Raw genomic sequence first — 24,021 nt, 5'->3', positions numbered from 1 at the left:
AGGAAGGCATGTGAAAAGCGATAAAAGTTGCAAATAATGACCTTGTGAGGAATGCGGTGCTTTAAAAAATAAATTGAATTAGAAGGAAAAGCAGGCCTGCCTTTCAGTATTTCTGCAGGCACTTTGAGATCTGAAGTGGCAGTTGTCCTGCACCAGAGCCCAAATATATACATATGCCTACAGAGGGTCATTGCAGACCTGTGGGAGAGTGGGTGATGCATTAATTGTGGGAGTAGTCACTGCAGAAATTGCTAGGTGGGTTCTTTGGGAAAAAAGGATTTAACAGCAAAGAGGACTTGGGATTGCTTGAAGTGCCTGTCCAGTGGTTAAAACAGGGACAAACATTTCTGAGTCCCTTTGGAGGCTCATGACCCTTCAGGTATTTGTTACATGCAGGTTTAAGGATGTACCTGGTTTGCAGTGTAAGCACGAGGGCCTTTGGCAACACCAGCTCCCCACTGTTTGGAGACGTGGGAGCTGTGGCTGCAGCGTGCTCTTGACTTGCAAGTGGTGCTGGGGTCTTGCAAGTGGAGAACTTAAAAACTGGGAGTTGAGAAATAGCCCACCCAGAGCTCACAACTCTGTCTTGTACAATATGGCCAGAAAAGAGGGGTGTCGTGGTTTAACCTCAGCCGGCAACTAAGCACCACGCAGCCGCTCGCTCACTCCCCCCCGGTGGGATGGGGGAGAGAATCGGAAGGGTAAAAGTGAGAAAACTCATGGGTTGAGATAAAGGCGGTTTAATAGGTAAAGCAGAAGCCACACACGCAAGCAAAGCAAAACAAGGAATTCATTCACTACTTCCCATCGGCAGGCAGGTGTTCAGCCATCTCCAGGAAAGCAGGGCTCCATCACGCGTAACGGTTACTTGGGAAGACAAACGCCATCACTCCAAACGTCCCCCCCTTCCTTCTTCTTCCCCCAGCTTTATATACTGAGCATGACGTCACATGGTATGGAATATCCCTTTGGCCAAGTTCGGTCAGCTGTCCTGGCTGTGCCCCCTCCCAGCTTCTTGTGCACCTCCAGCCTGTTCAGTCAGTAGAGCATGGGAAGCTGAAAAGTCCTTGACTAGTGTAAACACTACCTAGCAACAACTAAAACATCGGTGTGTTATCAACATTGTTCTCACCCTAAATCCAAAACACAGCACTGTACCAGCTAGTAGGAAGGAAATTAACTCTATCCCTGCTGAAACCAGGACAAGGGGAAAGATCATAAAAATGGAAAGGATACTGCAAACGCTCAGTCCTGCTGCCATCAGAACTCTTTTTTTTCTTCTTTTGGGGTTTAGTTTTGCATGTTGTTTACCTTTCTTAATGGTTTATAAAGCTAAGCTGTTTGTTAGTAGGGAATTGATCTGGCAACATCTTGCCCCCCCCCCCCTTAATAAAAACATGATTGCAGGTTCACTAATTATCTGTGTCTACCAAAGCTGTCAGTTTATTTTTAAGGAGCTGATTGATCATAGCTGTTCCTAAATGTTTTAGTAACGATATGAGAAAAGCCACTGATGTGATGGCCCTGAATTCCAAACAAGCAATTGCCCAGCTCTGTATTTAAAGAGCTTTTGGGCAGGGAAATCGCGCTGTTGCCAACGTGGCCTGTCAAATCAATTGGGGACAAACTTCCTTGAAGATTAGCAGAACCTCCATTCAGGGGTACAGAGGACTTCAAAATCTGTAACTTCATCAGTAGGATCTGCCCTTAGAAAGGGCATGGTGCTGGCAGCAACTTGTGCATTTGTACACTGCAGCCTCTTTTCCCATGTTTGGGACTTGAGATGTGCATCCTCTCGGGACCGATGAAAGCTCAGTGTGCAGTTGTGATGCACAGAGCTCAATCCAAATGCACAGACCTCAGAAGCATGAAGAGCTGAAAAATCTTCATGTCATGGTGGCTAAAATAATTTACATCCTGGAAACATATAGGATTGACTTTTGGCTTGTATGACTGTATGCTTTTGTAAGGCAATAAAAAGTTCACTTAATGATCTTACTGGTATAGCTTTGGGTCCTCTCTATCCCGACGGTCTATGCCTCTTGCCCAGTATGCTACTCGGGTGTAATAGAGCGTGGTTCAGTGTTGGGGCTGGTCCCTCGTTCAAAAACACTCCTGGTCCCCAGAAGCCATCTGCTTCACCTTGATCTAACAAAATACATTCTCTTCCAGTTAAGGAGAGATGCCACAGATATACAGTCCCGCTCTCACCAGGCTTCCACCCATATTTTTTGTGCAGATTGGCCAGTGGAAGGGGTTCCCATGGAGTGGTCTTTATGGTATTTCTCTGGTTGCCTCTTGAGGTCCAGCACATACCTCAGTTTTAATAATAGGGGCTACCTTAAATTCTGATTCATCTAATTCACTCTCATTGCTAAGTTCTTGATCGGGGTCCTCCCAAATATGTCCTTCCCAATCTTCCAGGGAAAGGATTGGCTTACAAATTTTTGCAGGATCTGGGGGGGTTGGCGCCCTGAATTATCATGAGTTCTAGTTTGTCCTCTACCTTCCTTACAGTTGGATTCAATTGTCTTAAAGGTCTTTTCCAACCTAAATGATTCTATGATTCTATTCTATGACTGACTGTAAGGCTATTCCTGCCAGCCTATTCCAAATGAAAAGTGGGTAAATGGGGACACAATCCCTGTACATCCCCGGGTACCTGATGAGGCACGTGCTGCATACAGACAGCATAGAAAGTAGAGACCCCTTCAGTGGGGAATCCCACTAAAATGCATCTCTGTTGAAATCTTTCGCAGATGAGGAGGAGGGTATTCACATACCAACTCGGCTCTATTCACCCAGCAGCATAATCCCCTTTGCAAGATAGCCTTGGGACAGCACACCATTCTCATTTCGCTTCTCGTCTCAGTGGATTGCTCTCCCTCTGTTTTGTGAGAATGCAGTTGCTTTCATCATGGTCTGACTTGTGATAAGCAAGCCATAAATGGCTTGAAATTCGGGTTATTCAGATAAGTGTCCTAAATTGTAACTATAGAAAGTTGAGCATGTAGGTGTTTCAGTTTGATCTGCAGTGGAAACTAATCCAAATTTAATTATAGTGTATTGTTAAACAGATACAATCTTCCATAATCCCATAATATTCTAGAATTACAATATAATGACTTTATATTTCTGGAATATTTTTATATTTTATATTATTTATTTTTTATATTTATATATTAAAAAAATTTATAATTTCTATAGTTATTTCCATGTAGAAAAAGAAATGGCTACTTCTGTACCTATACCAGCATAAGCTGTTGTTTTCCTGGTGTATATGTCCTTTACTAGTATAGCAATTTAAATATAAAAGTCCAAATAGGTTAGACTTTTAAAACTTTTAAGTGCAATTCATGCATTTAGATTAGTGTCTACTTTGCAGACTGCTCCCCAGACAAAATAATTAAGGCATTTTTCTTCTGTAACTGGGGGCAAAGTTGTTTCCTGGCCTTGAGAAGTAGGAGACATTGAAAGGCAACTGGGTGTTGCATTTTTCTTGTGATTATATCTGTAGTATGTGAAGGAATCTTTCAACAAATAATCCTTAAAATATTGATCTTGCAGAGAAAGCCTGAGACTAGAAGGAATTGTCTGTCACCAAACTTGCCGCTCACATGGCATCCTGGGAAGATGGTCGTGGAGTTGCACTGCAGGCTCATTGATCTCACCTTTGTTTTTTTCCCCAGTTGTGGCAGGGAGTCTTGGGGTGGGGTTAGGTATTAGCTCCATATACAAGTATTTTAGAGTTTTTTATTTTTCATTTAATTATATTGCCTTTCAGCAATATAATTGCCTTACGGCCTTTTGGGATGTGCCAGCACAAGGGAAATGCCATTGAAAGAAGAGCTGGAGCTGGTGCAGGTGCTGCTGGGTGCGGGGCTTCCCTGTAAACCAAGTCACTTCTTTAAACGTTCAAACAGAGACTAACAAGTAGAGCTAACTCCAAGTGCACGTTTTTATTAGCTGGACTATTTTTTTCTCCTTTGTAAGTGCTGATATCCTAACTTAAAACCGTATTTGGTATATTAGAGAAATTCTGTAGCTGATTGTAGCCTATAAAATTCGTATATTGAAGCTCCCAGTATTTGATATTTGATACTTAATACTATTAATATTTAATATTTAATACTAGAATGTGATGTACTATATAGTTCAGCTGCTTCCTTGTTATATTTTTCTGAGCCTTTTTGCTTATTTTATTTCTATGATACTCAAGACAAATCGTTTCCTGGTTTTGATTTTGTCCTGGCATTTTTCAGCAGGCTATTTCTTAACACTATAGAATTCAGTAAGATGAATAACATTTTCTGTTTGTTGTTTACATTAAAAAAAAGCAAAACTTCTGTTTGAAAAAAGAGTATTCCAGATGTCTCCAGGCAGTAGGAAATACACATAGTATACAGTCTAATAAAACAGCAAATATAGCAGAAGGATTAAAAAGTGGCACACGTTAGCAAATGGTCTGAATTTAAACACTAGTCAACACCAGGACTTCATTTTAGGTAGGTGAAATTCACATGTGAAATATTAAAATTTAACTTTATAAATATATTTCCTTAGGACCAGGATGCTGTGCATTTCCAAGTCATCTTTAAAACTTCCTTTTTAATTTAACTTTGATTAGATTTTCTAGAATGGAATAAACATAAAAGCATAAAAAAAATGTAAACCATGAAAGTTAAATGCAAAACAGATACATCAACAGCAAAAATATGGAAGTCAGTCCCCTTGTTCCTCAAGTGCAATATGGGAAGGGCAGGAAAAAAACCTCTTTGTGTTGCTGTGTTCTGCTCCACTGCCAGCTCGCTTCCCCGCAGCACCAATTGCAGACTTGCCTCTCATTGCAGTCACTTTTTTATTTCTTTAAATCCCAGTCTCCTCATCCACACCCACTTGGGTGTGTTTGGATGGGTAAATCCCTTAGATGATTTGAGAACATGATCTAAAGAGCACTTAAATCAATGGGAGTCTTTAATGTTGAAAGGGGGTTCTTTATAGATGCCTATTGCAGGAGGGAGGTTTGACTTCGGCAAGAGGAGAATGTCTTCAGTGGTCAGGATAATTTGGTACCAGCATTGCCCCTGGGTGAGATGGAGGGACGTGGAGTTGCCATCCCTGGGGACTGTTAAGGAAAGGACAGAAAAATTCTAGGCGAACATCTACCAGGTGAAATTTTGTCAGGGAATGGACTAACTGACCCTTATTTTCAATGAATTCTGTGTCAAATTTTAAGGTAATGGTGTCAACATGCCAATCAAATGCTATTTACAGTAGCCCAGTGTTGCTGAAAAGGTGCAGAAACTGCTTATGTGGTACTTTTGGAAATTCAGTTTTGTGGGTCTGTTTTAAACCTTCACCTGTTTACTTAAACTGTTCTTGATCTTTTTTGTCCATTACAGTCCATCATTTTCAGATGAAACGTTACAGCAGTGTTCTCAAGCTGGTTTAATGCTAGTTTTCCTCTTCATTTGATTCAATGTAATCCCCTAAGATGTATAATATGGAAAGATACCTGCTTAGGTTGGGAAAAGGTATCATCAAGAAATCACAGCATTTTTCTGGGAGATCGTCTGAGAAGATGCTATGGAAAGTTCAGGTGAACACAAGGAAGCTCAAGGGATGAGTCACAGAAAATGTGGCACAAAATCATCATTCTTTTTAAATGTAATGTCTAAGCTCTGTGTATTCAGTGGTTGAAAATGTAATGAAAACATGGGCTCTGCTCTTGCATGGCTTTTTCCCATTTATGTCAGTTGTATGTGCTTGTACCCTCACGAGCACCTGCTACTAGCATTAAAGGCCTGATGCAAAAGGAAATCTTCACACAGCAAATTTTTACGAAAGCCAAATGTTTGACCAGTGGTACCTATGAGCTCAGATGTGTTATCTTACCCTAATTCTTTCCCTGTATTTTTCTCTTGGCCCCGAGGAAACAGCCGTGTCACGGATCACTCTAATTAACGAGGGCTTCAGAAGTAGAGACTACAGAGGCAGTGCCTGCAGGAACTTTGAAAAACACCATAAAATTTCAATTTTATTTGCTCTCTTTACAGCGCAGAAAAGAGGTAAACAAAAACCCAGTCTGAGTGTAGTGGTTGCATTATGTATGAGTTACGTACCGTCCAGGAGAACCAGGGTATGTCTTTGCTGGGGCTGTCTTGTAATTCTTGTCATCTGCCTTCCCCCTCTAGACGTGGACGAGTGTGCGGTGGTGAATGGTGGCTGCCAGCAAGGCTGTGTCAACACACATGGCTCCTTCCACTGCCAGTGCCGGGCGGGATACAGGCTCCATGCTGATGGGCGCACTTGCATAGGTAAGTAAACATTACAAAGCACTTCACGTACTTCAAGATGTGTTATTCTCTGCTAAACTTGTCTTTGCGTAAGTGCAAAGGTTTGTAGACTTCCCCAGTCTGAGTTTTGCCTAATTCATAAAGGATGTCGGTATCCCTTCCAGTTCAAGTAGTTTGCAAGAATTCAGGTGTTTCCAAATTTGTTCCTTTTTTGAGAACAAAGCGGTGATGGTGTCCCATGTTTCGGTGATGCAATCTTGTGAAAATTTCTTTTGTTTTGCAGCAGGCATTAAAGGAATAGGGGGTCTTAATTTCCAGTGAAAATGTTTTTCCAATTCTGAGCATTCTTCTTTTGTGTCACATCCCCCTCCATGTTCCAGCCGTGCCCTGGGCTTTTCTGCCCCCATTACTCTTCCTCTTACTTAGTCTTTTTGCCTGTTTTTTCTGAAGAGGTACAAACAGAGGATAGTGAAATCTCCTGCCCACGGGTGCCTGGCAGAACTCTGCTCTTCCAACCAAGCAGTCCCAAAGTGCAGCTTGTGTCTTCAGTGATGAAGACAAAATAAAAGCTTGTGGTTGCCACCCTGAAGTTGGATTTAACCTTACAGTAGGTTACCATCTAGGTCAGACTGCCCAGACTGGGACCTCATAGGCTTTCCCAGGTGGTGGCATGGGCAGAGGCAGGAGGATATTGAGTGGGTCGAGGGGTGAGATGATGAAGTAAAATCTCTGTGACTGTGCTACAGTGAGCAGAGCAGAAAATCCTCTTGGGACGATCAAGAGCAGAGGCCAAATTTGTGTATTACTAAGATACATTTGAGAATATGGTGGTATGGACTTGTAGCTAGAGAGGGAGCTCTAACAGGCTAATGAAATGTTTAAGTATGCACTCAGAGGTCTTCTCTGGTTTTCAGAGAGTGCATGAAGAGAAGAAGCCCTCTCCTTCATCTCTTCTCTTCAGCCTTTGCTGTATATTGAATTTTTTAGGTAAAACAGTAATGCAGAATTGTCTGCTTGGGTCCGTTTTACATTGTAGGTATTAGGCACAGTAAGAAGTATGGATGGGGTGGGCTGAAAACTCTCCTCCAAGGCATATTACATGAATGTTTAGTTTGTGCTAATCCTTTTAGCTCACATAGGAGGTGCCCATGCATGTGAAGCTCAGAGTTTTGAGCACTTTTCCGGAGATTCTGCTCATGCTGTGGGCTGATAATTAGGGTGCTATAGATTTGCAAAAGCTCCTTGTTCCCACAGCAGTCCTATGCCCTTTGATCCATTCCTTTATTTACATCGGTCTTTAAAAGGTTGCACTGCTCCTGTACATCAGGGATACATCTTCATCCGCTGCAATCCTGTTTGTAACATCTCTGTTACAACTGATATCGAATTGCCCTTGCTCAGCCAGCAAAACCCGTGCTGTACTCCTCCGTGGCACGCCTAAGCAAAAGACAACACATGAAAGCCAATAACAAAAGAAGTTGCAAACCAAACCGATTGCCTCTCTTTAAATTAGTTTTAAAGCTCCCATATTGAAGATCTTCAATTCATGAATGCTCACTTGTAGATGTGTTTCCCTTTCTGCCGACATTAAAAATAGAGCATGGGCTGGCTGCGGGTCTCACCTCGGCAACTGCTCTGCTAATCTGAACGATGCGTGCAGTTGTACTGACAGACACCTACTGTCAGAGGAATCCCATTCCAAGAAACAGGCATTAGAAAACAGTAGGAAGAGGGTGGATATGATCCCAAAGGCTATGTCCTGTTTTTCAGATTCGGGTGAAAAGCCACTGATTTATAGTATGGCGTTACCCTATGCATGGTTATGTAAATGAGAGCACCATGGAGCTCTGCAGTTCAGCCCGTGACACAATGCCCATTTATGTGCTTGTGGAGAGGATTAGCAGCTCTGCCATGAAAAATAAAGCCTGTGTTTCTTAGATTGGACTCTGAGCCCTGAAACAAGACATGCAGAGTTAATTCTGCATGTTGCTAATAATAATAGTAAGTATACTGTCCTTGTGTTGCATTTAAATCAGTACAAAAGTCAACTTGTTGAATTCTGCAAAAAGGATTAAAATGTTCTGTCATTTGGGAAGAAAAGGACGTCATTTGTTTAAATTTTTAAGCCTGATTTTAGGTAATATGAGAAGAACAGTTAAGTATGGTCGGACCACATCTGCGGAATAAGTTCACTCACAGTTTGGTCATTGTCTTGGTTCTTGCACAAAGTCCCTTGGTTGTGCTTAACATCAGCCAAATATGTCATCAGTCATTTCTGGTATTATCACAGCAATAAATTTACTGATGCAACTAGAACATAAGATGTGTTAGTGCTCAAGCTGCAAGAATAATGTTTTTTATTTAAAGAACTTAACTTACCCTTTTAGGTTTGTTGGGTTTACCACATGCAGAGACTTTCAGTGTTTTGGTAATTAACTGCAATTAAAAATATGGTGAAGTCTCAATCTTTTCTTGATTATCTTAGCTGGAGAAGGAATGGGTAAGGAAACACTAGCGTAAGGGAAAAAATTAATGTAAAAGCAGAGTGGTTTATACTGAACTAGAAACACTAGTGTTTTTCTGTGAAATAAAAGAGGGAAATTAATCTCTCTGAGATCTGACCAGGGAAGACCCAGAAGTGAAAGACGTGATGTTTGAGTTACGTTACTCTCTCTGAATAGTCTCATTTTCAGCTGCGGTGGAGAGGGAATTTTATACAAAAAAGGACTAAAGTGGCTTTGGGGGGAAGAGAGCGAGAGAACTGAATGATAAATGCAAAAAGTAGGTATTATGGCAATTAAATGAATTTACCTGTGTAATATGTAAAACCTTCTGTGGACATAGAATAGTAAAGTTTTCTCATGGCACAAATAATCAAGAAGCTCAGTTTGGATTTGTCCTAGCTACGAATATTATCAGAAAATAAGTTTTCATTTCACAAATGTAAGTATTCACAAGAAGTTATTAAAAATACTTAATACAATGTTCAGTTCTGTTTGCAGTATCTCAGAAATTATCGAGGAGAAACAGAAATAAATCCTAAGATGAGAGACAGGAGTAAGTTTCAGAGAGAACTGCTATCATGATAATGGATATACACAATACTGAGCAGAGGATATTGAGTTCTGTTTCAGCTGTTTAGACAAGACACCAAAATAAATGGATATAATAAGCTCTCATGCATTGGAGCACAAGACAGTTACTAATTGATGAGGACAGAGAGAAGCATTTCATATAAACCAGTAATCCAGGAGTGCCTAGCACTAACTGCTTGCACTGACCGTTAGGGATGGCGAGTTTGCCTCTTCTGCTACACCGGTTTATACATTCAGTTTTGAGCACTCATCCGATCAAGAAGTAAACTGAATAATGCACCTCTCTCTTGACCTGGTGCAGCTAAGCAGAACATCTAGCGTTTCAAGTAGGGCTTGCATTAGCAATAATATTTCTTCCTTGGATACTTTAGAGGATGTAACGATCTCTCCCACGTACTAAGAATAAAGAGGGATTACGTTCTGGAAATGCACTGTTTATGGAAGGTGATTATCTCAGCTGCAGAAATAAGAAACAAGCATCCCTTCAGACAGGCTTTTCAGATGAACCCAGTCCAGATTGCTGTTATGTTCATTCTTTCCACATCGTCTTTTTCTTTTTGGCAACCCTATGTTTCTGGGAGCAAAAGGGCCAACGTCACTTGAGGGGAAGCAGATTTTGCAGCCTAGATAGCTTGGAAGTCTCCCATACATAAGGAAGTGGATCTATCTTCTTATAAGATACTCAGCCTACATCTGAAGAGTCAAAAACCTGGGATAAGCTACTTTCTTATGTGATTGCATGGAAGATTACTGAACTTCTGTCACAAGCTCTTTCCAGCGAGTCCGGTCCTCCTACCACATCATGACAGTGTGTTTGGGATCCTAACTGCTGGTGGTTCATCCCTCCACCACTGGTACGATCCTCAAAATACATGGTTTGAAGAAATCTATTTGTTGTTTGTCATTCCTCCTACTCTCATTAGAAACTTCTGCTCGTACTCTAAGGCAAACAACCTCTAAAATGGGTTGTCTTGTTCAGTGATAACTAGTGTGTGAAAGAAAATGCTTTCTTCTTGAATCCTTTGATGATCTCTGATACTTTGTGCCATGCCAGAATCCCATCTTTTTCAATGCTCCTTCTCTTTCTTAGCTTTTTTGTCTCAGAAATTTTGTTCATATTGAATTCATATTTAGATACATGTGCCAGACTGAACGTTCACTAGAAATTAGGTAATTAGAATAACCAAAGGTAACACTGTCCAATTTTTTTTGTTTTTAATGCCTTGATTATGTTAATGTAATGAATTTAACTTCATTAAAGTTTAACCAACTGGTGTCTGGAAAGCAGAAACTCAGAGAACATGTTTATTGTAGTATCGGGCTGTGTTTTTGGCTTGATGTAAATTCATTGTCTTCATTGGAATTTATTCTTTTTTTGAACTCCTGGAAGTGAAAGCAGAGCACAGTCTTCAGAGCCTGATTCATCTCTGGTGCCAGCTGTTATCTTTGATGTCTGCCTTATGCAGAAAAGCTGTTGAGATGCGGGATTTTATGGAGACTTTCGCACACTGAGGCTCTTAATAGAGGAAGTAACAAAAGAAAATATCTCTACAAATCTATAATCTGTGTTTTTCCACATAAGTAAAAGCACAGTATGTCTGAAGTTACATTTCTTGTAATTGATAAGGTTGGATTTAAGGTGATGGAAAACATAGTCTTGGAGAGACTGCATGTTCTAACCCCATGGTTGTCATGTATGCATCCAACTATGGCTTCATACTCAGGTTTTTTTGTAAAAATATGAGCATTATTATAAAAAATAATGTATATTTCTCAACCATCAGAAGATCTTTGTCTTTCCTGCGGGGTACCTCCCACCGCCGTCCCCCTTCCTGCGATGCTGCCTCCCTCGCTCAGCATCGCCAGACATTATCCCCAGACATCCCGGCAAAGAGCCGGGGCCAGGCCCATACCGCTGTGCCTGTCAGGACTCAGCAGCGGGGCTGGTTTTCTACCAAACTTCAAGAGTAAATCTTTGAAAGTGGAGTGCATGCCATATTTCTGCCCGAACCCCAGGAATGTGCTCAGACCTCCAGCCACAAGCCCCGTTACGAGAGGTGGAATTAGACTCATGACATGCCAAGTCTCTCCCTTTTTCTGATCAAAGATGTGCTGCCGGCATCTGGCAGCACAAGCATAATTTGTCCTGTTCCTTCCCCGGCACTCTTCTCATTCAGTCTGGTACCTCCTCACGTAGCCCGTGTGATGCCTCGGCAGCAGGGGTGATAAACCTGGCCGCGGCTGCTCTGGAGTAATCCCTCGCTCCCCAGCCACTGGCAGCAGACCCATGCAGGGCCAGGCTGCAAGGCCCCACCAGTGCAAGCTTTCAGCGCAGGAGTTCACGTCCGTCCCCTGCTGGCTTCGAAGCCTCCAAAATTCTTGGTACGGCAGGTTGCTTCTTATCTCCTTACATCCAAATTGGCTTATGCCCAGAAAAGGAGAGAGAAGATGGCACTTTTAAAAATTGAGATGTGTATTCTGTTGCTTGGAGCCGATTTAAGGCGTTTTTCATTTTCTGAAATATTTTCATCTTATTTGAATATTCTTGCTGAAAAACAGGTCTTTGGATACAAACGTACAGCAAGCAGGAAGCTTTGAGTGTATTGGGTCCGTTGTCTCCCGTGTAGAAATTGAGCTGCTTTCAAGTTACATCACTAACCGGGCGGGAGGTTTGCAGACACCCATGGAGATCAGAAGTCAGGGTCAGGTCCAGGGTGCAGCGAGGTGTCTCCTGGCTACTGCTGTGTATACATCCATGATAATGTAAAAATTTGCTTTTCTTTTTGTCTTTTTAACACAGATTTGACTGCACAAACTAAGTATTTGCTAATTGGTAGCATAAGGTCAAATGCATCCTAAGGCAGCTTTTGTGGTTAATGTTTTCTTAATGTCTATTACAGATAAATGAATTAATATTAATATTCCTAAAATAAATATCAAAGCTCTTTGCTGACTTCATTGGGTCCAGAGTTTCATGCCTTCCATGAAGGACCAAATAGTCTTCCCAGCTACTCACGGAGAACATAATATATCCCTGCTGTTAAAATATATATAGATGCAGTCATGCACACACTCACACTTACATACGTACAGCACAATAACAGGTTCAGACGATCTATCTTATTTTTATATGCAGTGTGCGAATAGGTGTGGGTGTGTGTTAACGTATTTTGGCAGGAGGAGAAATGTTTCTCCAGAGGCCGGGGATATATGTTGAACAAAAACGAATATTAATTTGTTTGGGTAAAAGAAGAAGCATCTTTAGAGATGTACTAAAGAGCCTCTTGTTCCTTGTGGTTTACTTTGTAAGTCTGTCCTGTGGAGCTTGTGACTCCTGTCATTTGCAGCTTCCTATGCATGAGGTTGAGGAAATCAGCCTGAAAGAAAATGTCTTTTTTTTTTGGTAAATCAACGATAGCAGGGACAGGAAAAAAAACAATGGGAAGGTGCCAGTGGGGCCACTCTTTTTTATTTCCCTCCTTACCTCAGTGGATTCTCAAGTGCTTTGCTGCTGTCAGATCAAAGGGTGGCTGTACTTCAGTCAGCATTACAGCTCTTAGATCTCACCTGCCTCTCACTGGAATCACGGGCTTTCACTGACATGGGACGCTGTGTCAAACAAGCACCGTGAATGCAAGGGAGAGTAATCACACAGGGGATGGGGACAGGTGCATTTATGAAAGCTGTTCGGCAAGGTTTGCGCATTTTTACTGTTATTTATGCATTTAAAATAGGAAATAAGTTTCTTGGGTTGTTGACATGTGTTCCTTCAATGTTTCCTTGGCTCCAGCCATCAATTACTGCAGTGTTAACAAGGGGGGCTGTGAGCAGGAGTGCGTTCAGCTCAGTGAAGACCGATACAAGTGCCAGTGCCAGCCAGGCTACCAGCTGAAGAGGGATGCCAAATCCTGTGAAGGTAAGTCCTGCACTACCTGCCTGGAGACACACATTAAAGGCAATTTAAAAGACCCAGGATGGTGCTTTGGGTCGCTGTATTCATTCATATTTCACCCTGCTTGCCAAAAGCAGCTTTAGGAATTGCTTATTAACAGCATTAAAATGACACGTGTTTGAGGTGTGAAGTTCATGTTGGTTCACAACTTTGAACAAGATTTTGGCCTCATAGACTCCTGGCTGTTTGTTGCACACTGACGATGATGACATAGGTTAGGAACTTAATAATGTTTTAATTCTAATATTTTATTACTTACCAAGTTGTATATAGAGTTGGCCTGTAGAATATGTTTTATTCTACATAAAGTCTTTTCTTTATCTGCTTTTGGCTTATGTTGCTCCTAATTGCAGTCTGATTCATTCATCCTCCCCTTCAGGTTTCTAAGCAAACACTCTCACAAGCAGAACAGAAATGCTACCTTTGGGTTTGATTATTGGGTTTTTTTTCTCATATATCTTAACATATTCATCAGTTTTTAAGGCAAATCCTCCCCCTTCCCCAACACAAGCGCGCACACATGGTACCCTTGAATATGCCAGAGAAAGGTAGGGCCAAATTTATGGATTTATTGCACTAGAATTCCTGTCACAAAACCGCTTCCATATGGCTCCTCTTCTGCTCGGAGATTTTATATGCTGTGTATAAAGTGTAAGTAAATCCTGCTGTTCAGCTTGCTTCCAACTCATGCTGTGTGCAACGAGCACTTGGCCTTCGGTTTTGGCCTCCCTGAGTCCTGCCCTCCGCAGAGACTGCACACGCTGCGCTTCAGCAAGCATCCGCAGCCAGCTCGCCTCTCCGTCTCTCATGGGGTGGCCACGTTTTGTCCCTGAGATTGTCAGAAAGAGTTGGAAGAGAGGAGCGTTAGTGGGGAGAGGGTGTCAGAGACCTTCCTCCGCTGTTCTCCAGCCTGTTTCCAAACCTTTCACGGCTCCTTCGCTGCCTCTGGCACTTGAGATGTCCTTGGCCAAGCCAGCTGGGCGTGTGGACCCCTGCATAAAAGTTTTTGGTGTTTTTAATAGTGGTGTGGTGGGACAGAGGTTGGATTGGCAGGGTCTGAGTGTGGCGATGCCTGGTCGGGTGGGAGTTGTCCCTTGGGTGGTCGTGGTCATGGAGCAGTTCAAACCTTCATGTGCCACTTTGTGCCCTGGCTCAACTCAGCAGCAAAATGAGCAGGCTCGGTCCCCTAATAGGTGAGGTTTTGCCGCTGCACAGGCAGCTGTGGCCATTCACTCCCTCGCGTGGTGGGGCTGATGAGGGTCAGCCACCCACCGAAGGCAGCAGTTCATCACCAGCCAGTAATTACTGAACAGTGGAGAAGGGGCAAGGTCAGCTTTGTCTGCGGGTGAGACCTTATTAGGAGTTCACGTGTATGCCTGGTTACCTGTGTTCAGGGTGGTGTAAATCAAAATATAATAGCGCAACACCTCCAGGAGGACAGCTGTGGTCAGAGGAAAGGGAATCTGTCTCAAGGGGAGCTCAGCTGGCAAAATGAAGACCAAGTAGGATGCTTTTCTCCCATAAATACCTTAGTGAATAAACACCTGGGAGACAAAAGTGCTAGTTAAGCCAATCGACAAGATTTTTACAGGAACAAATGAGCATAAAGTGGCCATGAATACGTTTGAGTTGGCAATTAGAGATGTTTTAAGTAGAAAAGGTGGGAGGAGGTGAGCCTGGCTGCTTTCAATTTCCAACCAGAAAGGATGGCTGCTGTAGCGCTAGTGTGGATGGAGAAACTACAGCATCACGAGGGTATTTACTACAGCAGGCATAGCTGTGCTGCAGGTGTGGAATCATCCTCGCTGACTCCTTGGGAGGTAATGCTGCACCCCATAGCCCTGAAAGGCCGTACAGAAACACCCAAGCCTAGCAGGGTGGTGCAGCCTTCAGCATGGAGGCAAACTGATGAGATGGTGTGGCATCAAAGTGGTGAGATGGGGGTGAGGCATGTATGGATGTGGTCAGCAGTGGCTGTGATACCTGTGCAAGCGAATGGGCTGTATAAGATGTCTGCTAGAGTGAATTCCTTGTTGGGTTATCCAGGGATGGTAAGAACAAATACCTTTCTCAAGCCACTTTGAGCTTCCCTTCTATAAGTTAATGCTATTTCCACCCCTAACCTTCCTTGCATGAGAAGGAAATTTTACTCCTTACCACTTCATATTTTCCCTAGTGTAAAGTCATGGTTGCTGTGAGCAAGAAAATTAACTTGATAAGGCCCAATTCTTTCTTTAGGTGCTCTAGAGGTCATGGCAGATAGGACTGGAGACTCTGTTCTTTACAACCCTGCAGTGAAGGTCTGGAAGGTCCTCAGCACCTGCAGAGCCCATATTCACACTTCACCAAGAACATTGCTGCCATCCTAGATCAATGCATCACCATGGCTTTTTCAGATGAGGTTCCTGGATGTCCTAGGACATCTAGAAAATGAAACCGTTCCAGTAAATTTTTTGCCATAGTGTTTAACTAGTGTTGGAATAGAGCTTCGTAGGATGGAGTCTGTTATCCACTAAAGTTATTAAGTCAAACAATAAGAGCCAAATGTGTAGGAAAAAGAACACTAATGAGTTATTTTTAGCTTTTCCTGAAACCTGCCTATACCAGGAAGGAACAGATATGTCAGTGGAAAACAAGTCAATCAGTGGTCGCCTTATGTCCTGAAGATCTTCCCTTTACAAACTTTTCTCTTGTCTAAGGACTTCCAAGGCTGCTATCTTTATGTGAATTACTATGTTTTACTAACATCTACCCTATAATTTGTTGTTTGCTTGTTGTCATGTCACAGACTATCACAAGTTTTACTGTATGCTGTAATCATTCTCAAATTAAAGCTTTAGATGATCTGAAAACCTTTATAATATGCAGGTTTAACATGCTGTTTGATAGTGATTTCATTTAATATATCCAAATACAAAAAGAATCAGCAAATAACTCAGTATTTCATATCAGCAAGGAACGAGTTCTTGCTTGAAGCTAAATCCTTTGTAGAGCAGAAATTGTCAAACTGCAGAGCCAAGTTGTCAGCCTTGAAAGTGTCACGTAGGGTGAAGTGCTGCTCTCCCTTGGAAACCTATTTGCAACCTATCATGTTGAAAGTCCAACAGAAAATTTCAGTTCTACATCCTTAACAGTGATTTTTTTTTTTTTTTTTTTTTTTAAATACTGTCAGGTCAAACTCTCAGCCTGCAGCCGTGAACGGTTATGTTCTTGAGATGCCAGGAGGTGAAACGAGGGAATTTGAAGGTGTTCTGGGGCAATGTTCTCCTTTGCCAAATGGTGGCAGAAAATGCCACTGGCTATCCAGAAAAGTGAAAATTGGAGGAAATTAAAAAAAAACCCACCCCATATTTAAATGTATCTCTATAAAATAGAGGTCTGTCTTTCCTATTCCCTTCTCCTGCATAGCTCTATGTATGTATGTGGTTAGCCACTGGAAGAGAAAAGCAGCAAGGTCTAGAGGAAGACATCTTCAACAGTTCCCCGGGGTTACCAAAACCCTGACTCCACTGCTGTTGCTGTTGAACTGATGGTGACTTTCCTACTGGTGCCCCTGTAGAAGTTGGCTTGTACAGAGCTTGAGATGGCCAGTGAAGGAGATGTCAGGCTGGAGGCGAGTGAGGAATACTGGCCAAATGTCTCACATCAGACAGTAATTAGTAAAATGCTAAAACTGAATTAGAGCTTGATATGTACAGAAATAGGCTTAAATTTTAAAAAGCTTTATTTGAAACTGAGAAGAACTCTAGAGGACACATTTTCAAAGGCGTCCTCCAAATTTGCCTATGTAATGTTATTCACCAGCACGTTAGTGTAACTAGTACTCCAAAATGAAACCTCAACCTTGGGCAGAATACCAGATTTTGATATGAAAACTCTGGCTCTTAACTCAAATCAGACCTGTCCAAACAGTCCCACTAGGTCTATTTTTGTGTGTGCAAAGTTTTTATTTGGGCAAATACTTCAGTACACTTCCAGCAGGTACGTGTTTCTGAAATAAACCCATAAAACACAGTGAAATCTTTGAGGTGGAGACTTCTGCAGACACTTTATAAATAGCGTTTCTAAGTACTTGCCACTTACAGCCGGCTTATCCTTGAAAAATGGTATGTTATTGTTCAAAAAAAGAAAAAATCTTGATGTACAACATGAATGGCATATGTTTTTAGATTGAATGAGGTCTTTTGGGGCTCTTCAGCATTTATTTCCTCTAGAGACTTTTAAACACACATTGTTCCACGGCGAACTCCACTGTTGTATGTGTTTGTGGGTTCACACATATTGGAGTGCTAATTGCTACTGTTTAGAGCAACTCTTGAAATCTGCTCAGTTACGGCAAAAAGAGGATAAAATGTACTTTTCTTGTCCTACATCCAAGGTGTAATACGAGCCCAGTTTCCCACTGTTTAAAGCATTGCTGGTGCTCTATGAAAAAGGCTGTCCAGCAAGAGAGAAAATAGCACACAGAAAAACAACGGCTTTACTATACACCAAATTCTGTCGAATATTTTTTTTTTCCAGTCTAATCTCTTACAGCTACAGTAATCTTCGTTGCTAGTTGTAACGATGGCAGGTAAGACCATTTACAGACAAAAACGTGACCTTTAAGTTGACAGTGTGCTCTAATTGGTTTCAGTGATAGACCCCTGCACAAATGGGAGTGGAGGATGCTCACAAATCTGTCAAAATGAGAGAGGAATTGCAAAATGCAAGTGTCATCCAGGGCATTATCTTTCTGCAAACAAAAAGTCCTGTTTAGGTAAGAAACTATGGACTATTTGCTGTGAAGAAAGGTATCAATCAGTGCTCTGGCTTACTGAGCTTTGAAAGGAAATGAATATGTTATACAAATATATGTATGCATTTTGAAACAGCGTTTCTCTCTGTGATATTTATGTCAGCCAATAGTCTTGAAGGACCATTTTAGTAATGAAAATTACTCTGTGGTCTCTTAAATCATGCTTTCCAGCAACTGGATTTGTAGATGCTGTAGTGTTATTCTTGTAGGGTCCCTTTAAAATAATGCCCCAGATACAGCTCCTGGAAAATTGGTTCAAGTAACACTCTGAACCAGGTCACTGAAAAGCTATTTAGAATTCAAAGGGCTTTTTGGCTGGAGAACTGTTTCCGTATTAATAGAGAAACTACTATGAAGGAAGAAATCATGAAGCCTAAGACTTCCAAAGAGAGGAGCTTAAAAAGTTGAATTCCAAAGTCCTGTATTTAGTCTGGGATTTTCAAAAGGATCTAAAGCATTTCTGACCTGAAATGTGGGGGAATTAGAGACCAAAATACTTGCTTTTCTCTTTCAATGTGATGCTTGGAAGCTAGATAGTTCATTAGTTTTATGAAGTGCAAAGCACCTGTGGACTTCACGGTGCACAGATTTTTTACCAGCCTTGTCGGGATCAGGGTATGTATTCAGACGCTAATTTTAAACAACTCCTCTTGAAAACTTGGCCAAAATTTTGCCCATACTTAAATTGTTGTCTTACCTATACAGAGTACTGGGTGCTTTGCAAAGTACTTACTTCCTACCCTGAGTGTTTTACTCAGTTGCCTGTAAGCCCTTCTGCAAGTAGCATTGCACACCTCAGTGATTCCCCTCTCTTACTGGGATTACTCATGAGTAAGGTTACTGAAAAAGCAAAGTATTTTCAGGTAGTGTAGACACTTCACTGATGATTAATAGATGGAAACAGCAATGGGTTTAATACTAGGGTCAGCATGTTACTCATTTTATCTTGGATACACGCTGACAATTCTGTTAATTTATGTATAAACTAAAGCACTAGGTAACTTGCAATGTTATCTATTGGAACAAATTTTCTTCCTGACCTCATGGCAACAGTCTTGAATCATTAAGCATCATGTCTTACTATGGATTTACAATTATTGTTTTTTCTCCTAGAAATTATTCAACATCTTTTGCAAAATTCAAGCTGGTATTTGAGTCTTTGGAAACTGAACTAGAAGGAGACAGAAGGCAACTAAAGTGCCATACTTTAGCTATTAGCTGTATTTACAAGATATGGAGAAACATGTGCAGGATGGTGGCTGCGGTTCAGTTTTCCAACTTCTTATTTTTCTATTTGAAAAAGCAGAAAAAGAGAAAAGAACATTTACAGCATTCACCAACATACTTTACTTGCAAAGTGGCAATTAATTACAGAAAAAGGAGAAATAACCCATTTTATTCTAAACAGCAGCTACTCACATTGCTGCTTCAGAGAAGCTGTCATTTATCCTGAAATTTTCATGAGTCAGTGTGTCGTTTTTGCACTGCCTGGGGCCTCTTTTTGCAAGTAGGCTGATTGCATTCGTAGAGCTACTTGTGTTCAAGTACAAGGGGCCATGAATACGGCACTGGTTACAACACATATAGAGGAAAAAAAACATGTTAGGAAGTGGTTTCCTGTGGTAAAAGGTGAGGAGATGCGCACCAGACTACTCTCTCCTGTGTGCGAGAGACTGAACTATAAGCATTGCGATGAATAATCTGTATTTTACAAGCAAAATGTCAGAACAAGAGAAGGAGCAGGAGGTCGGTTAGGGGTTTGCCACGTCTAAGATAATGCCAGTCTTTGCAAGGAGGCTGGTGTTTTCTGCAGCTGTGCTCCACAGCAGCAGTATTTAGTGTGAGCTTTTGTTGTTTTTTTTCCCAATTACTCTTCCTTTAAAATATTTTCATGGTCTTCCACTAGGTTTTTAGGAAGATGGGTGCCTTTGGTGACATTTAACTCCAAAATACAGACTAGCGAGTGTAAAGCTGAGGAGCAGACTGCTTGACAAAGGACTGGGTGAAGAACAGTCTCCCCACCTACAGCTCTTCACCTTTTTTCTTTTCTTACAGGTGGGATGAAACTCCTCTGATCGGAGTAGGTGCCTCCCTGCTGGACTTCTGTAGAAGAAGCTGCAGGATTCAGGGATGTGACAGAGAACATCTGTCTCCATCATACCTGCTGAAACCCAGCCACCACTTAATCCAAATCATTTGACATTCAGAAAATAATCAGCTATTTCCTGCTCCATTAATTTAAATATAAAGGCATTGAGGACCTAGTGGTAGTTTTAGGGTACTGGGAGATAGGACTTTCTTCTGAGTTCTTCATGTGACTTCTTTTGCCATTGCTTTTTTAACAGGAATAATAAACAAGTTGCTTTGGCTGATACTGTAAATACAGTGTTTGATATTGTAATATTCACACTGAGAGGTTCAAGGTCAACGGTGTTTAGAAAAAAAGATTATTTTGGAGAATAATGTTGTGAGTTCAGTGTTCCTGGATTCATCAGATGCTGTCATTTGTAGACTAACATCAGGATGCTCTTTTCAGTAGATGTTTGGAAATACAGCCATGTCTGTGTAGAGCAATATTATTTTTTATTTTAATATCCAAATGAATGTCTTTGCCTTTCTCTCTGCTTTGTAGACATTGATGAGTGTGCAGAAGGGAGAGCCAGGTGTGCTCATCGTTGTGTGAACACTCTGGGATCCTTCACCTGTGTCTGTAACCCCGGCTTCGAGCTGGGGGCCGATGGAAAGCAGTGCTACCGTAAGTGACACTTTTACATCTATGCATTTCAGGCTATCTTATCTGCAAACTGCTATGCTTCATTTTTAATTCAGTTGGATTAGCACTCCCAGCAAAATAAATGTATGCAAAAGCTCAATCTTAATACTGTTTTCTTCATCTTCTGCTACTGCTCGTTTTGCAGGTTGATACATTCCTAAGCCTGTGTTCACGGATCTTAATTACTGCATTACAAAGAGCAAATAGCCCTGTTGGTTTATCTGCAGAGTCTGGTGCATTCTATTGCAGAGCTACCAAAATATTGCTATTCTATGAAATGTATTCATTCCTGCCCTCCTTCTCCCAATTTTTTTATATGCTGGATCTGATGCAAAAGAAAACCAACGTGATACTATGCTCTTGTCTTTATCTGTCTAGGTTTACTTATGTTTCTCCTGAGATTATTGACACTGTTAAGTGGATACTTTAAAATAAAAAAAGGAAAAAAGCAGGATTGGGGATGAAAAAAATATTTGAACAACTAAAATTTCCCAAACTAAAACGATGCTGAGCTCTGTTGTCTTCCCTCACATACTTACCTCTTGCCAGCAGGGTTTCTTAATCAACGCTACTTTTCTTGAGAAGGGGACTGACTCCCAGTGCTGTTAGTTGATGGGTGATCCCTGGGCTGTCCTTGAGGGCAAATTTAGATTAATAAAGGAGGTGATGTGGAAGAGTTGGTGTTATTATGGACCTAACATAAGCTCACTGGAATGCAGACAAAAGCATGGCCTGTTTTAGCAAAGAGGTGGGCAAAGATCGTTCAATCTAATAATACTGTGCAAGAAATTTCAGCAGAATTTTCTTAGGAAAATATGCTGCATGCCAGAGAATGAATGCTTTCTTTAAGAACATGTGTGTAAGAAATATTTATTAAGGATGAAATTCTGTTTCAGAGCATTAACATACATTAAAAACAAATGCCAATCATGTGAGAGACATCCTGGAGGCTTATTTCATAGATGATGGGGAACTGTGAGTAGTGCAATGGCAGAGGAAATGCAATTAATATATAGATATAAAATGATCTGTTACGGGGATAAAAAAGTGGTTTAGACCACTTAGATTTCATTGTGACTTTCTGATAATATTTTTTCTCTATGTTCAGCAAATCTCAGGGGATGGTGATTCTCTGTCCCTTATGTACACTATTACAGAGCAAACAATAAAAAGAAAAACATTCTGCATATATTTATGATCAGGATTATCCCAGTGCTTGAGCAATTTACAATCTTTGTTTATTCTTTCATTTCCCCAGCAGCATGGGGAAGAGCTGTTATTCCAGTTTTACTGATGAAGAACTGAGACAAAGTAAATGATGAAGATAGTGTATAAAGTCAGATTCTATGTTTGATCGCTGGGTTTCCTAAATCCCAGCTTAACACACTGGGCAGGAGACTAAATTTCTTCTCCCTGGTGCAAATAATCATACCATGCATGAGATGTAGCCCTCCATATATGTTCTCCTAATTTATACCCTCTCCCAGCTAGACTTGCTTTTCTGGTTGGCAGGCAGGTTGCTCCCTGCGGGCACAAAAAGGGGTAGGATCAGAGCCACCGACACAGATGTGTACACAAGCCGCAGCAGCGGGGAAATGCCATCCTTCTGTACCAAATCTGATAGCCACAGCTCTGAGCTGGGGTGTTTCTGACAGTACGATGGCTCCTTTAGGGAGGGTGTTTCTCAGTCCTCCTACATAGTATGGGAAATTAATTCCTCTCTAAATAGCTCTGTAACAAGACAATCCAGCTAATTCTTCAAGAGAAACTTTATAAATTTATAAACTTGTATTTTCTTTTCATCCTAAAAACATCATTTAATGAAGTACCTTGGTGGGAATGAGATGGACAGGTGTTCCCTTTCCTCTATGAGGGTTTCCACTGGACCTGGGCAAAATGTTGTGAGGATTGTCCAGCGCAACCAAGTGCAGGAGGGTGGGGTGGTCTGTCAGTGCGAAGGGGGCTGGTGACAGCATCGTACCACCACCCTGTCTTAATTGTAGGGGGACAAAGTCTCAGCAGAGGAGCTGCTGTGTTCCCCCTTGAAGGGATGTCCAAGGGTCAAAACCTGCAGATTGTTTTGCTTTGTGATTAGGTGTCAGGCTCGGCAGCAGGACTCTACTATGAAAATTTTAAGGCATTTGTGTTCGGTGGATGTTTCAGAACCCAACTCTTTCCCATTCACAGACAAAACTAAAAGCTGCTTTTTGGAAAGCATAAGCAGTCTGGGTTGAGGTGAACTGCCTGGGTTCCTCAGGTGGTTCCTTTCCTTCTCTGGGGCAAGGGCAGAACTCACTGTTAGGTTCAAACAAAGCATAAATCTCAGGCAACCCGTGAACGCTCCCGTAGCAGGCAGACTGCTGAAACGGTGAGCTGGCTTCATGTTACCGAAGTCGAGAGCATCCACTGTTGTGACACAAGGAGACAAATACCTGAAGTTCAGTGATTCCAAAACATGCTCTTCTCGGGTGTGTGTGGGAGCTGAGTTTGTATTTCCTGCTACAGCAGTCAGCTTATGTATGCTTTTTTGCGGAAGGCTTATTCTCCGGTGACTGTCCCCCTGTGCTTGCTTTTTAACATCCTTTTGATTTATTTCTCTGCAAGGCATTGAAATGGAAATTATCAATAGCTGCCAGGACAACAATGGTGGTTGCTCTCATCACTGCGAGCACACGACTACGGGGCCGCGCTGCTCCTGCGACGACGGCTATCGCCTCGATTTTGATGGCAAAACATGCGCAGGTAATTCACGGCGAATGCTGCATCTCCACAGGAGGAGGGAGGAGGTGTGGTGGGTCTCTCTGCAAGGGGAGCCTGCAGGAGAGCTGTCACTCAAGGAAATACCTTCCCATCCCCTGCCCTTTTCCTACAAGTTTTAATTAATACTGTCCTCTGGCGCTTCCTCAGCCGCTGCTCCAGCTTGCCTTGCTCTGCGTGTTTGCTGGGATTATTAATTAATGAAGGGAAGGAGTTCTGCCTCCCAAATGGAAGATGACACTTCGGTGCATCACCAGTTGCTGTGGCCATATCTCATTGTGTCCAGCCCAAGCATCACTTGGCTGAATTTTTTTGTTTCCCTTCCTCGGCTGGCGGCTGGGAAGAGGGTC

At 41.8% G+C, this 24,021-nt stretch overlaps 1 protein-coding gene across 1 annotated transcript in view; it reads left to right on the top strand.

The window, feature by feature from the left end:
• Positions 1–24,021, top strand: part of LOC143162610 (uncharacterized) — a 207,406-nt gene that overhangs the window by 129,050 nt on the left and 54,335 nt on the right. The window contains exons 6-10 of the mRNA XM_076343293.1: positions 6,195–6,317; positions 13,182–13,307; positions 17,980–18,102; positions 20,774–20,896; positions 23,519–23,656. Coding sequence (XP_076199408.1) covers positions 6,195–6,317; positions 13,182–13,307; positions 17,980–18,102; positions 20,774–20,896; positions 23,519–23,656 — 633 coding nt within the window. The remainder of the gene's footprint in view (positions 1–6,194; positions 6,318–13,181; positions 13,308–17,979; positions 18,103–20,773; positions 20,897–23,518; positions 23,657–24,021) is intronic.

This window comes from Aptenodytes patagonicus, chromosome 6, assembly GCF_965638725.1.
Source record: "Aptenodytes patagonicus chromosome 6, bAptPat1.pri.cur, whole genome shotgun sequence".
Lineage (NCBI taxonomy): Eukaryota > Metazoa > Chordata > Aves > Sphenisciformes > Spheniscidae > Aptenodytes > Aptenodytes patagonicus.
Note: the sequence above shows the minus strand (reverse complement) of the source record. Positions and strands in the feature narration are given on the sequence as shown.